This window comes from Zophobas morio, unplaced genomic scaffold (assembly GCF_036711695.1).
Source record: "Zophobas morio isolate AGI-343-1 ecotype UQ-CSIRO unplaced genomic scaffold, CSIRO_AGI_Zmor_V1 ptg000011l, whole genome shotgun sequence".
Taxonomy (NCBI): Eukaryota; Metazoa; Arthropoda; class Insecta; order Coleoptera; family Tenebrionidae; genus Zophobas; species Zophobas morio.
In genome coordinates, this window is record NW_026972116.1 from 25,728,188 (window position 1) to 25,742,980 (window position 14,793).

Below are 14,793 nucleotides of genomic sequence, written 5' to 3' on the forward strand. Positions count from 1 at the left end.
TTTTTCTATTTTCACTTTTTCATTTTTTAATTGTTAGATTTAAATTTTCAGATTTTGAATTTTGAAATTTTAAATTTTCCGATTTTGAATTTCGAAGTTTTCAAATTGTAAATTTTCAACTCTTATATTTTCAATTTCTACTTTTCAGTTTTTAATTATTGTCAATTATTAGATTCTTCGATTGTTAATTTTAGTGATTTATCAGTTTTTCAAAAATGTGTTCGATAATTCAGTTTTCCAGTTTTCAATTTTTCAGGTTTACAATTTTCTATTATTCCATTTGTACAATTTTCCGATTTCTCAGTTATAATTTTTCAATATTTCAATTTCTCGGTTTCTGGATTTTTCACTACGATTTTCCATTTTGGTTTTTTAAAATTTTTAATTTTTTCGATTTTGCGATATATCGCCTTTACAGTTATCCTATTTTTCACTTTTATACTATTTCGGTTTTAGAATGATTCAATATTTCAATTTCTATTTTAATTTAAAAAAAATCAAAATTGTACGACTGAATATTGAAAAATTTGAAGATTTTATAAAATGGAAAAATCGAATAATTATCGAATCGAAGAAATGAAACAATAAAGAAAAATACAATCTAGGAGCTGAGAATTAACAAAAAATGGGAAATTTGACAAATGTAAAATCCAGAAAAAGAAGAATCGAAAAATTGAAAAATCATATATAAAAAGAAATTCAAAAATTGTACTAAGAATTGTAAATTCCTAAAAACTGAAAACTTAAAAAATCGAAAAATCGGAACATCGATAAATCCAAAAATCAAAGAATCGTAAAATCGAATAATTGAAAGAGCAATTGAAAAATCGAAAATCTGGGAAATTTCAAAATCAAAAATTGAAAACAAATTGAGGTTTCGAAGTCCTAAAAATCGGAATTGTAGAATTGAATAGCTGCAAAATAAAAAATTTGAAAATCCTGAAACTGATGAAAACTTGAAAAATCGAAGCTAAAGATCGAAATATTGTAAAATTGTGAAATCCTAAAAATTGGAAACTTGAAAAATCGAAAAACTGGAAAATCGAAGAAAATCGAAAATTCAGGAAATTGAAAAATTGGGATATCGTGTATTTATAAAATCGGATAATTGAAAACTCAAAAATTGAAAACTTGAGATGTAATATTAAGAATCAAAATTGGACGATTGAAAAACTGCAAAATTCAAAATTTGAAAATCTCGAAACTGATGAAAACTTGAAAAATCGATAAATTTAAAAATCGAAGAATTGAAAAATCGAATACATACTTAGAAGAGTAAAAATCGAAAAATATAAAAATTGTAAAGCAGAAAAATCGGGAAATTCAAACATTAGATACTGAAAAATTAAAAATCGAGTACTGGAAGAGTCAAAAGTGGAAAAAAAATCAAAATTGCACAATTGAAAACTGAAAAATTTCAAGATTAAAGAATGGGATAATTCTAACTTCGAAAAATTTTATAAAATTGAAAAATCGGATAATTATCAATTCGAACTATCGAAACATTAAAAAATTAAAATCTAGGATTTTGGAAGTAACAGAAAAATAAAAAAAAGAAAAATCGAAAAATCGAAGAATCATATTTAAAAAATAAATTGAAAAAATTGTAAAATTGTGAATTCCTAAAAATTTAAAACTTGAAAAATCGATAAATCCAAAAATCGAATAATTGAAAGATCACTTAAAATTCAAAATTCAAAAATTCAAAAATTGAAATATCGAATACTTGAAAAATCGGAATTGTTCAATTGAAAAACCGAAAAATCCAAAATTTAAAAATTCGAAATTTATGAAAACTTGAAAAATCGAAAAATTTCACAAACCAGAAATTGAAAAGTTGAAAATCGAAAACTCAGGAAATTTAAAAATTATTGAAAAATTGGAATATCGAGTCTTTATACAATCGGATAACTGAAAACTCAAAAATTGAAAAGTTGATATTTCCCAATATTAAAAATCGAAATTGTACAATCGAAAAACTGCAAAATCCAAAATTTTGACATTCCTGAAACTGAAAAATCGAAGCTAAATTCGGACTTTTGAATAAAATGGAAAATTGAAAAATTGAAAAACCATATACAAAAAATAAATTGAAAGATTGTAAAATTGTGAAATTCTAAAAACTGAAAACTTGAAAAATCGAAAAACTGGAAAATCGATAATACCAAAAACCGAAGAATCAAAATTTCGAAGAATTGAACGAGCAATGAAAAATCGAAAATTCAGGAGATTTAAAAACCATTGAAAAATCAAAAAATCGAAGAATCGGAAGACTCAAAAATCAAAAATTGAAAAATTGCAATATTGAGTCTTTATACAATCGGTTAATCGAAAATTCGAAAATTAAAAAGTTGAGATTTCAGAATATTAAAAATCGAAATTGTACAATTGAAAAATTGCAAAATCCAAAATTTGAAAATCCTGAAAAGTGATGAAAACTTGACAAATCTAAACTGAAAATCGAAATATTGAAACAATGAAAAATTGGCAAATCGATAAATTCCAAAATCGAAAAATCGAATACTTGGAAAACTAGAAATTGAAAAATCTAGAAATTCTAAAGTCGAAAACTCAAGAAATACAAACATCAAATATTGAAAAATCGAGTAGAAAAAACAAAATGAAAAATTGGAAATTCGAAATTTAAACAAAATCAAAATTTTACAATTGAAAATAAAAAAAATTGAAGATTAAAAAATGCCATAATTCAAACTTCGAAAAATGTTATAAAATGGAAAAATCAGGTAATTATCGAATCGGAGAATCGAGATATTAAAAAAAAAATAAAATCGAAGAGTTGAGAAGTAACCAAATTGAAAAATGCAAAATCCAGAGAAAAAAAAAATGGAAAATTGAAAAATTGAAAAATTACATATGAAAATGCAATCGAAAAATTGTAAAATTCGAAAAACTGAAAATTTGAAAAATCGAAAAATGGGAAAATCGATAAATCCAAAAATCAAAAATTGAAAAATTGGAATATCGAGTCTTTACGAGTATACAATCGGATAATTGAAAACTGAAAAATTGAAAAGTGTATATTTCGGAATAATAAAAATCGAAATTTTACAATTGAAAAAATACAAAATCCAAAATTTGAAAATCCAGAAAGTGATGAAAACTGAAATCGATAAATTCAAAAATTGAAGAATCCAAAAATACAATACTTAAAAACTAGAAATTGAAAAACTGTAAAATTTTGAAACTGAAAATTTGAAAAAACGAAAACTGAAAGATGAAAATACCAAAAGACTGAAAAGCTGTCAACCTAGGGTTTTCAAAATTAAAATATTGAATAATTGAAAAATAACCGAAAAATCTAAAAACGAAACACCTAAAAAACGACAAATCGAGAAAATGAGTAACCGCGTCAAAAGTCAAAGAATTGAAATAACGGAAAATGTAAAACTAAGAAATCGAAAGGTTGAGAAATAATAAAATTAAAAAAATGTGAAGTTGATAGTCGATAAAATAATAATCATAAAAAATTGTAAAACCGAATAATAATCGAAAAATTTAAAAATTAAATGTCAAAAAATTTCAAAATTGTGGAATAAAAAATTTAAATTTAAAATTTAGCATATTAACTGAAGTGGGACAACTGAACAAACTGTAAATTATTTTTCAAGGCTATTACCAGAAATCGGTAATCACGTTTCGCCGACTTAGCGTAGTGAAATTTCGCCGACCAAGCCCACTCAAATTTACCAGTGATTCTCAACACATTGTGCAATGTTTCAGGTTCTGCTGGGCGGCGGACGCAGACACTGGCTGCCGAAGGTTGCCCACGATCCGGAGCAAACAAAAGACGAAGGCCGGCGCCTCGACGGTCGCAATCTCATCGATGACTGGGCCAGAGATAAGAAAAAGCGTGGACTCAAAGCAGAATACGTCTGGAATAAAGGACAGCTTGATAAAATTAACCCCAATCAAGTCGACTACTTGCTGGGTAAGTTGGGAGTGGTCCTCTTCGGGTTTTGTCATCTCGTGATGAAGTAGGATAATGACGTTCTGGCTTTGTGGAGCGTCTTTACCGCACGAGAGGGAATTTAGTTTTTCCGATAAGCTCGTATTCGGAAAAATGCCTCCGAACTATACGCAGGAAATGCCACTGCTTCGGCTTTGTGTAAACAGTGAGGCTTTTTATTATCGATATTATTTTAGCTCGGGGTCTTTGCGAAAGGAGCAGTCATAGATTCGGCTTTATGAGGTCGTTATGTTCTAAGTTTACAGTTTTAGATGTGTGTTTACATATTGAAAGTTTTACTGAGTGCAGGCGTCAGCTCGTTAAATTTTGCATTCATGCAGCTTGCATAACGATCTTGTTGCTTACAGTTCCGGCATCTCTGACAACTAATTGACTGTATAATTAGCGAAGGATGGAGTGGACCAATCAGGCGACGAATCAACACACACTACAGCGAAAAGCGACGGAACTGCTGAATTATTAACGAAATCTTTTCGTGAAAATGTAGCGAAACATTTGTGAAATTTGTTAAGAAAATTCCGCTGAAAATTCTCCGTTTTAATACTCATTCCAAAACAAACAACCTCTTCAGATATGTATGGAGCGTCACGCGTTGCTGAAGGATCCTTTTAAATTTTGTAAATAAATTTTGATGCTAAAATAACTCCACGGAGCTTAGATACTTCTTGTCGCTCGTGGCGATGTAATAATGGAATTATACGAAAAAATGTTTTGACGATGGAGGCGCACTCGATAGAGTAATTTTCCGTTAAGCGGGAGAGTACAATAACTACCAAAAGAATGCGTCAACTACTCGACTCGAGAGGGTGGAGTGTCCGGAATATTGTAGCTATGAAAACAAACATGCTTTTGTGTTTACGATGGGGTGTTTTAAATTTGATATTGTTTGTCGAGGCTGTGGGAGTGGTTAACTGGTTGTAGGCATGTTAGACAGCTTTGCAAAAAAGCGTCAACAGGTTCATGAAGAGCTTAATAGCCGGAAAATTTGAAACCAACGTTTGTACGTTTTAGTGAGAAGAGTGAAGCATTTTCTTTGTGCTCGAGTTTAAAAATCTAGTAAACAAGTGACTTATTTATTATTTATAAATGGAATAACAATTTATTCAGCTGCAAAATTCCCCACCTTTTCACTTTAGAACTAAATTCACTTTATATATATATATTTAAAGTTGTAGTTTACGATTCATTTGAATAAGAATTGACGACGCTTTTAGAACTGTGAATAAATTATGAATAGGAACGATGAAGCGAAAAACAAAAGATCTTCTAAAATGTTACCCACAAGTTGGCCAACAACACATCGTAAATTGTACATAGAAGTAAGTAACTACGAAGAACACGAGACTAGGTTGTGAACAACTCCAATTAAACTACAAAAACAAAGAAAAAATGAAACAAGTGAAGGCATTTTCTGTATTTTCTCCCTTATCCTTTCTCGTTATTTATATTTGATTACCTCAAAATTTAATTGTAGAACTCCCCTCGCCACTGCAGAGCAGATAATAAAACACGATCATTTAAAAGAAAAGAATTATTAGTCTGCAAGATTTTTCACATTCTCAAAAAAAAACGACACTTGGAACTTCTAAAATTGTTATTATTTATACTATTTCAAAAGTGGTACATAAGATTTTTTCATATTTAAAACAAGGACATCAAGGTCTCCAAACATACTTTTACCCTCTTTAGGAAAAACTGTCGGGGTCAAAAAAAGACACCTGGGGCTTGCAAAATTTTTCATATTAAAAAAAAACACAAACAAAAAAATCAGGGTTCCTCAGACACTTTCATATTTTCAGAAAAAGTCACGAGTTATAAGTCCCCAAAATTCCTTCACATTCTCTTAAGAAAAGACACTAGGAGTCTTCAAGAGTGTTTCACATTCTTAATAAAGAATAAAGGGAGCCCAAAATTGAAATGTTGAACGATTGAAAAATTGAGAAATCCGTAAAATTTTTAAAATGGAAAAACCGAGGTGTCAAGAAATTTTGAAATCGGGAAATCCGACTACTATCAAAAAATCGTTAAATCGAAAAATTGAAAATTGAAAAAACGAAAAATTTAAGAAATCGAAATCAGAAGAACGAGAAATCAGAAACTCTAAAAATTAAATATCGAATCTGAAAAATTGAAAAATCGAATAATTGAAAAATTGAAACATTAAAAAGTTGAAATTTAGTCCAAAAGAAAAATTAAAAATTGAAACGTGTAAAAAATTTAAAACTTAAAAAAACCATAAATAATAAAATAGAAAAGATGAAGATAAATTGAGAAATTGAAAAATTGAAAAATTCAGAAATCGAAACACCAAAAACTCGAAGAATTGAAATTCCTAAAAATTTAAACTGTGAAAAATCTAACACCGAGACGGCGAAAAATCGAAAAACCGACTAACTTAAAAATTGAGAAATTTTGAAAAATTGAGAAACCGCAAAAACTAAAAAAAAAATCGAGAAATTAAAATATCTAAAAATTGAAGAATCTAGAAATTTAAAAACCTCATTATCTTCTTTCGTCCTTATTCCTCCTTTTTCGTCCTTTTTCGTCCTTTTCCGTCTTTTTTCGTCCCTATTACCCATTTTCGTCCTTATTATCCTTTTCGTCCTTTTACGTTATTTTTCGTCTTTTTTTGTCCTTTTCGTCCTTTTTTGTCCTTTTCCGTCTGTTCGCGTCATTTTTCGTCCTTTTTTGTCGTTTTCGTCCTTTTTTGTCGTTTTCGTCCTTTTTTGTCCTTATTGTCCTTTTTCTACCTTTTTCGTTCATTTCGTCCTTTCTCGTCATTTTTCATCTCTTTCGTCCTTTTTCGTCCTTTTTTTGTCCTTATTATCTCTTTCGTCCTTATTCGTCCTTTTTCGTCGTTATCATCCTTTATCGTTCTTATTATCCTTTTTCGTCCCTTTTCGTCCTTTTTCGTCCTTTATCGTCCTGTAGCGTCATTTTTCGTCATTTTTCATCTTTATTCGTCCTTTATCGTCCTTTATCGCAAATGTTCGCCCTTTTTCGTCCTTTTTCGTTCCTATTATCCTTTTTCGTCTTTATTCGTTATTTTTCGTCCTTGTTCGTCCTTACTCGTTCTTTTTCGTCCTTGTACGTTATTTTTCGTCTGTTTTCGTCCTTTTCGTCCTTTTTTGTCCTTTTTGGTCCTTTCGCGTAATTTTTCGTCCTTTTTTGTCCTTATTGTCCTTTTTCGCCCTTTTCCGTTCATTTCGTCCTTATTATCCTTTTTCGTCCCTTCTCGTCATTTTTCATCTTTTTCGTCCTTATTCGTCCTTTTTCGTCGTTATCATCCTTTTTCGTTCTTATTATGCTTTTTCGTCCCTTTTCGTCCTTTTTCGTCCTTTATCGTAATCTTTCGTCCTTTTTCGTCCTTTATCGTAATCTTTCGTCCTTTTTCGTCCTTGTTCGTCCTTTTCGTCCTTTCTCCTTCTTTTTCGTCCTTCTCGTCCTTTTTCGACCTTATTATCCTTTTTCGTCCTTTATCGTAATTTTTCATCTTTTTCGTCCTTTTTCGTCCTTTTTTTGTCCTTAATATCTTTTTCGTCCTTATTTGTCCTTTTTCGGCCTTATCATCCTTTTTCGTTCTTATTATCCTTTTTCGTCCATTTTCGTCCTTTTTCGTCCTTCATCGTAATTTTTCGTCCTTTTTTCGTCCTTATTCGTCCTTTTCGTTCTTTCTCCTCCTTTTTCGTTTTTCTCGTCCTTTTTCGTCCTTATTATCCTTTTTCGTCCTTTATTATAGTTTTTCGTCCTTTTTCGTCCTTTTTTGTCCTTTTTCGTCCTTTCCGTCTTTTTTCGTCCTTTTTCGTCTTACTCGTCCCTTTTCGTCCTTATTATCCTTTTTCGTCTTTCTTCTTCAGTTTCCTTCCTTTTTCGTTCTTATTATCCTTATTCCCCCTTTTTCTTCCTTTGTCGTTCTTCTTCGCCCTTTTTAGTCTTTTTCCGTTATTTTTCGTCCTTCTTTGTCCTTTTTGTCCTTTTTCGTCCTGTTTCGTCCTTTTTCATCCACTTTCGTCTTATTCGTCCTTTTTCGTCCTTTTTGTCCGTTTTGGTTCTTTTCGTCCTTTTTCGTCCTTATTTGTCCTTTTTCGTCCTTATCATCCTTTTTCGTTCTTATTATCCTTTTTCGTCCCTTTTCGTCCTTTTTCGTCCTTCATCGTAATTTTTCGTCCTTTTTCGTCCTTATCCGTCCTTTTCGTTCTTTCTCCTCCTTTTTCGTCCCTTTTCGTCCTTTTTCGTCCTTTATCATAGTTTTTCGCCCTCTTTCGTCCTTTTTTGTCCTTTTTTGTCCTTTTTCGTCCTTTTTCGTCTTACTCGTCCCTTTTCGTCCTTATTATCCTTTTTCGTCTTTCTTCTTCAGTTTTCTTCCTTCTTCGTCCTTATTATCCTTATTCCCCCTTTTTTTCCGCCAATTTTGTCCTTTTTCGTCGTTTTTTGTCCTTATTACCCTTTTTTGTCCTTATTATCCTTTTTCGTCCTTTGTCGTCATTTTTCGTCCTTATTATAATTTTTCTTCCTTTTTCGTCCTTATCATCCCTTTTCGTCCTTATTATTCTTTTTCGTCCTTGTTGTTTGTTTTTCGTCTTTTTTCGTCCTTATTTGTCCTTTTTCCTCCTTTTTCGTTCCGTTTCGTTTTTTTTCGTCGTTCTTTGTAATTTTTCGTCGTTTTCATCCTTGTTCGTGCTTTTTCGTCCTTCTCATCCTTTTTCGTCCTTATTATCCTTTTTCGTTCTTTTTCGTCCGTATTCGTCCTAATTATCCTTTTTCGTCCTTCCTCGTCATTTTTCATCCTTCTTCATCCTTATCCGTCCTTTTTCGTCCTTTTTCGTCCTTTTCGTCTTTTTTCGTCCTTCTCGTCCTTTTTCGTTCTTATTATCCTTTTTCGTCCTTTTTGTCCTTTTTCGTCCTTTTTCGTCCTTTGTCGTCCTTATTCGTCCTTATTCGTTTTTTTCGTCCTTACTACGCTTTTTTCGTCCTTATCATCCTTTTTCGTCCTTTTCCATTATTTTTCGTCCTTTTTCGCGAATTCGAAATAGCTCAAAAGCAAAATTAAAAATAGGAAAAATTTAAAACTTTAAAATTTAAAAATATCGGTAAATTGAAAAATCGAAAAATCGGGAAATTGAACAATCGAAAAATCGAGAAATTGAAAAATTGAAGAACCCAAAACCAAGAAGTTGAAATATTCGAAGATCGAGGAATCAAAACATCAAAAATTGGATAAATCCGAAATTAAAAAATCCAAGGATTGAAAAATCGAGAATTCGAAAAATAAAAAATAAAAAAAATCGAAAAATTAAAACATGGAACAAATTAAAGAATCACGTTATTAAAAATCAACCAATCGAAACATCTAAAAATCGAAAAATTGGATAATTAAAAAATCGAAAAATCGAAAGGTCCGAAAATTGAAAGACTGAAAAATCCCAAAATTGACAAATCGAAAAATCGAAAAATCCATAAATTGAAAGATCTCAATCTCAAATTTAAAACAACAACAAATTGTAAAATCTAAAACCAAGAAATCGAAAAATCAAAAGATTGAGAAAGCGTAAACATCAAAATATTGGAAAAATTTGAAATTAAAAAAAATAAAAAATTGAAAAATTCTTGAAATCGAGAAAGCGAAAAATCAAAGGATTGGGAAAGCGTAACATGAAACATTGGAAAAATTTGAAATTAAAAAAATTGAAAAATTGAAAAATTCTTGAAATCGAGGAACCGAAAAATCGAGAAGTTGAAAAATCGGAAAATTAAAGAATCCAAATTTTAAAAAATCCCAAACTTTAAATTTCGAAAAACTGATAAATCGAAAAATTGAAAAATCGCAAAATCGAAAGGTTGAAAAATCTAAAACCAGGAAATCGAAAAATCAAAAGACTAGGGAAATCGTAACATCAAAAGATTGAAAAATCTGAAATTAAACAAATCGAAAAATTAAAAAATCGATAAATTGGATAACTAAAATAAAGAAATCGTAAAATTAAAATATTAAAAAATTGAAGAAGCAAACAATTGAAAGATCAAAAAATAAATCGAAAAATTGAAAAATTAAGAAATCGAAAAATTGAAACATTAAGATTTTTTCACATTCTTAATAGGCAATATGTCTGTCTAAGGTTACTTTAAATTAATAAAAGACACAAGGAAGCCTCAAGATTCTCTCGCCTTCTTAAAAAGAACTTAGTGTCCTTCCTTCAATTCCTTCTGAACTTTTAAAATAAGGCAACAGGAGTCTCCAAAATACTTTCACATTCTTAAACGACACAAGGGTCACCTAAGATTCTTTCGTATTTTTTTTAAATAAAAAGACACTAGGAGCCCCTAAGTTTCTTACGAAAAAACACAATGGGCACCTAAGATTCTTTAAAATTTTATCCTTGTTTTTTTGTTTAGCCTAGACTGACAAAACGTATCAACTTTTTATATTTATGTGGTCAGACAGTTACCGGTGTCAGTTTTTGTCATTATTACACCCATTACAACAAATTAAGATTCACAAATGTGTCGCACGTTACATAACATTAACCAGTTCCTTCGTACACTAATAAACAAAGAGAATAAGACGACCCGTCTCAGCTATGTGTAATTTTGTATTCCAGGCCTCTTCGCCTACTCTCACATGGACTTTGAAGCCGACCGAGACCCAGGCCCTACCGGCGACCCATCCTTAGCCGACATGACCCGCTCAGCCCTCTCCATTCTCCTGAAGAATCCCAAAGGATTCTTCCTGTTTGTGGAAGGTGAGTCTCCTCATTTGCATGGTGCTATTTCAAAGCTAAATTGGAATACCTCTCGACGTGAAACTTTCAAACAGCTCGACGCCAATCTAAATACCCGAACTGCTATTTATGGTCGGCGAACCGACCACCCATTTAAATCATCAAAAATAAATTCACTCGCATACCGCTCCAGTTTTCGTCGCGTTACATCTAAATAAGTGCTCCGTTTACAAAAGGAGGTTTGTGCTTTTGTCTCCTGCAATTTAAATACCTGCCTCTTAAATGCTGCCATACAAGAACGCCGGCCCGCGAATTCCTCAAGCGCCTAGGATGGCTTGATGCCTAGGGTTCGAACGGAAGAAACACGACTCGACGCGTGTAAATTTTCACAATTTTTTCCTCCTAGTTTTCTTTCTCGTCGCAAACGAGAGCCCTCGTAATCACGGCGCACTAAATTTGTAATATATCTGCACAATCGAAAATTGAATCGTCTCGAAAAGGGAAACGATGAGAAGAAAACGAGAAATGGAGACACACCGGACAATAGAAACAAATTGGATCTTTGACGTTAAGTGAAGACATTTTCACAAAGCTGCATTAAAAGTCTATTGTATTGGCAGCAAGGGCGGTAATTCTTTGACTTTAATTTGAGCGCAGGCAGGGTGGGAACTGGTCGATAAGATATTTGAATTAAACACAGCATCTTTTCAATTTGAGTAAACGCGTTTTCTGCTCGTGCGTGCCGAAGTGCAGCGAATTTGTTCGGTGGAGTGTAGTCAATGGTAATTAAATTGCGCTTGTTGCACTGAAAGAGACGTCTTAGAAATGCAATGCAATATTATGCATAATTTAAAAGTGTTTAGGGGTATCGCACAAATTGAATCGTCATAAAATTCGTCCAAAAAATCTCTTGTAGCTCCAGTTGTATGAGTAGTGGTACCATCCTGTTGAAATTAACCATCAGTCATCATTACGCTCGGAATTACATGCAGCAAAAAACTTGTAAATATTGCGCATATGTACATCTTACACAACTTATTACTTAGATAATACTTATTTGGACTTAGACTACACAAATACAAAATAAAAACTAACTATGATTTTCTTTAGATATTTTAATACTTGTATTTAATATTTTGAGAAACATATGTTTTTTTTCCTTATAAATATATTTTTCTCCGTTATTTGAGATGAAAGAGAGATTCGTGATCCTGAGAAAATTTCTGAAAAGAATGATAATATTGTGAGCTTATTTCGTCTAGTTTAAATTTTGATAAAAATGGTGGAGGCACCGGGATAAAAATTTTCTTTAAAATTATTTATTGCAAAAATTTGTAGCAACTCCTTTCAGAAATCGTGTGTATTAAAAGAAATTACGGTTTTCTTTAGATGTTTTAATATCTAAATTAAATAACGGGACAAATGTAGACTTGAAAGAAAATAAATGACCGGTTTTGAGAAAAATGTGTTTTTTTTTTTCTTATAAACATATTTTTCTCCATTATTTGAAAATACATTTCGAAAATAAGGACAAATTCGTGATCCTGACAAAATTTCTGAAAAGAATGATAAGACTGTGAGCTCATCTCGTGAAGTTTAAATTTTGATAAAAATTATGGAGGCGCCGGTATAAAAATTTATTTTAAAATTATTTATTACAAAAATCTGTAGCAACTCTTTCAGAAATAGTATATATTAAAAGAAATTACCATTTTCTTTAGACGTTTTGATATCTAAATTAAATAGCGGGACAAATGTAGACTTGAAGGAAAATAAATGACCGGTTTTGAGAAAAATGTGGTATCTTTTTCCTTATGAACATATTTTTCTCCGTTAATTGAAAAGACATTTCGAAAGTAAGCTCAAATTCGTGATCCTGAGAATATTTCTGAAAATAATGATAAGATTGTGAGCTCATTTCGTCAAGTTTAAAGGTTGATAAAAATGGTGGAGGCGCCGGGATAAAAATTTACCTTAAAATTATTTATTACAAAAATTTGTAGTAACTCCTTTCAGAAATAGTGTATATTAAAAGAAATTATGATTTTCTTTAAATGTTTTGATATCTAAATTAAATAGCGGGACAATTGTAGACTAGAAGCCAAATAAATGACCAGTTTTGAGAAAAATGTGGTATTTTTTCCTTATAAACATATTTTTCAACATTATTTGAAAATACATTTCGAAAATAAGGACAAATTAGTGATCCTGAGAAAATTTCTGAAAAGAATGATAAGATTGTGGGCTCATTTCGTCAAGTTTAAATTTTGATAAAAATGGTGGATTCGCCGGGATAAAAATTTACTTTAAAATTATCTATTACAAAAATTTATAGGAACTACTTTCAGAAATAGTGTGTATTAAAAGAAATTACGATTTTCTTTAGATGTTTTGATATCTAAATTAAAGAGCGGGACAAATATAGACTTGAAGGGAAATAAAAGACCGGTTTTGAGAAAAATGTGGTGTTTTTTTCTTTATAAACATATTTTTCTCGATTGATTGAAAAGACATTTCGAAAATAAGGACAAATTCGTGATCCTAAGAAAATTTCTGAAAAGAATGATAACATTGTGAGCTCATTTCGTCAAGTTTAAATTTTGAAAAAATGGTGGAGGCGCCGGGATAAAAATTTATTTTAAAATTATTTATTATAAAAATTTGTAGGAACTCCTTTCAGAAGTAGTGTATATTAAAAGAAATTACGATTTTTTTTAGATGTTTTGATATCCAAATTAAATAGCGGGACAAATATAGACTTGAAGGAAAATAAATGACCGGTTTTGAGAAAAATGTGTTTTTTTTTTCTTTATGAACATATTTTTGTCGATTGATTGAAAAGACATTTCGAAAATAAGGACAAATTCTTGATCCTGAGAAAATTTCTGAAAAGAATGATAACATTGTGAACTGTTTTCGTCAAGTTTAAATTTCGATAAAAATGGTGGAGGCGCCGGGATAAAAATTTACTTTAAAATTATTTTTTACAAAAATCTGTAGAAACTCCTTTCAGAAATAGTTTACATTAAAAGAAATTACGATTTTCTTTAGATGTTTTGATATCTAAATTAAATAATGGGCAAATATAGACTTGAAGGAAAACAAATGACCGGTTTTGAGAAAAATGTGGTATTTTTTTCTTTATATTTTTCTCGATTATTTGAAAAAACATTTCGTAAATAAGGACAAATTCGTGATCCTGACAAAATTTCTGAAAAGAATGATAACATTGTGAGCTTATTTCGTCAAGTTTAAATTTTGAAAAAATGGTAAAGGCGCCGGAATAAAAATTTACTTTAAAATTATTTATGAGGAACTCCTTTCAGAAATAGTTTATATTAAAAGAAATTACGATTTTCTTTAGATGTTTTGATATCTAAATTAAATAACGGGACAAATATAGCCTTAAAGGAACATAAATGACTTGTTTTAAGAAAAATGTGGTATTTTTTTCGTTATAAACATATTTTTCCCGATTATTTGAAAAGACATTTCAAAAATAAGGACAAATTCGTTATCCTGAGAAAATTTCTGAAAAGAATGATAAGATTGTGAGCTCTTTTCTTCAAGTTTAAATTTTGAAAAAATGGTGAAGGCGTCAGGATAAAAATTTACTTTAAAATTATTTATTACAAAAATTTGTAGGAACGCCTTTCAGACATAGTGTATAATAAAAGAAATTACGATTTTCTTTAGATGTTTTGATATCTAAATTAAAGAGCGGGACAAATGTAGACTTGAAGGAAATAAATGACCGGTTTTGAGAAAAATGTGGTGTTTTTTTCCTTATAAACATATTTTTCTCCGTTATTTGAAAATACATTACAAAAACAAGGACAAATTCGTGATCCTGAGAAAATTTCTGAAAAGAATTATAATAATGTGACCTCATTTCGTCAAGTTTAAATTTTGATAAAAATGGTGGTGGCGCCGGTATAAAAATTTACTTCAAAATTATTTATTACAAAAATTTGTAGGAACTCCTCTCAGAAGAAGTGTATATTAAAAGAAATTACGATTTTTTTTAGATGTTTTGATATACAAATTAATTAAATAGCGGGACAAATATAGACTTGAAGGAAAATA

The 14,793-nt window shown here is 30.4% G+C and overlaps 1 protein-coding gene across 1 annotated transcript in view; it reads left to right on the top strand.

Moving 5' to 3' along the window:
• Positions 1-14,793, top strand: part of LOC135127287 (alkaline phosphatase-like) — a 227,489-nt gene that overhangs the window by 168,801 nt on the left and 43,895 nt on the right. The window contains exons 6-7 of the mRNA XM_064053733.1: positions 3,742-3,949; positions 10,588-10,728. Of these exons, the coding sequence (XP_063909803.1) occupies positions 3,742-3,949; positions 10,588-10,728 (349 nt within the window). The remainder of the gene's footprint in view (positions 1-3,741; positions 3,950-10,587; positions 10,729-14,793) is intronic.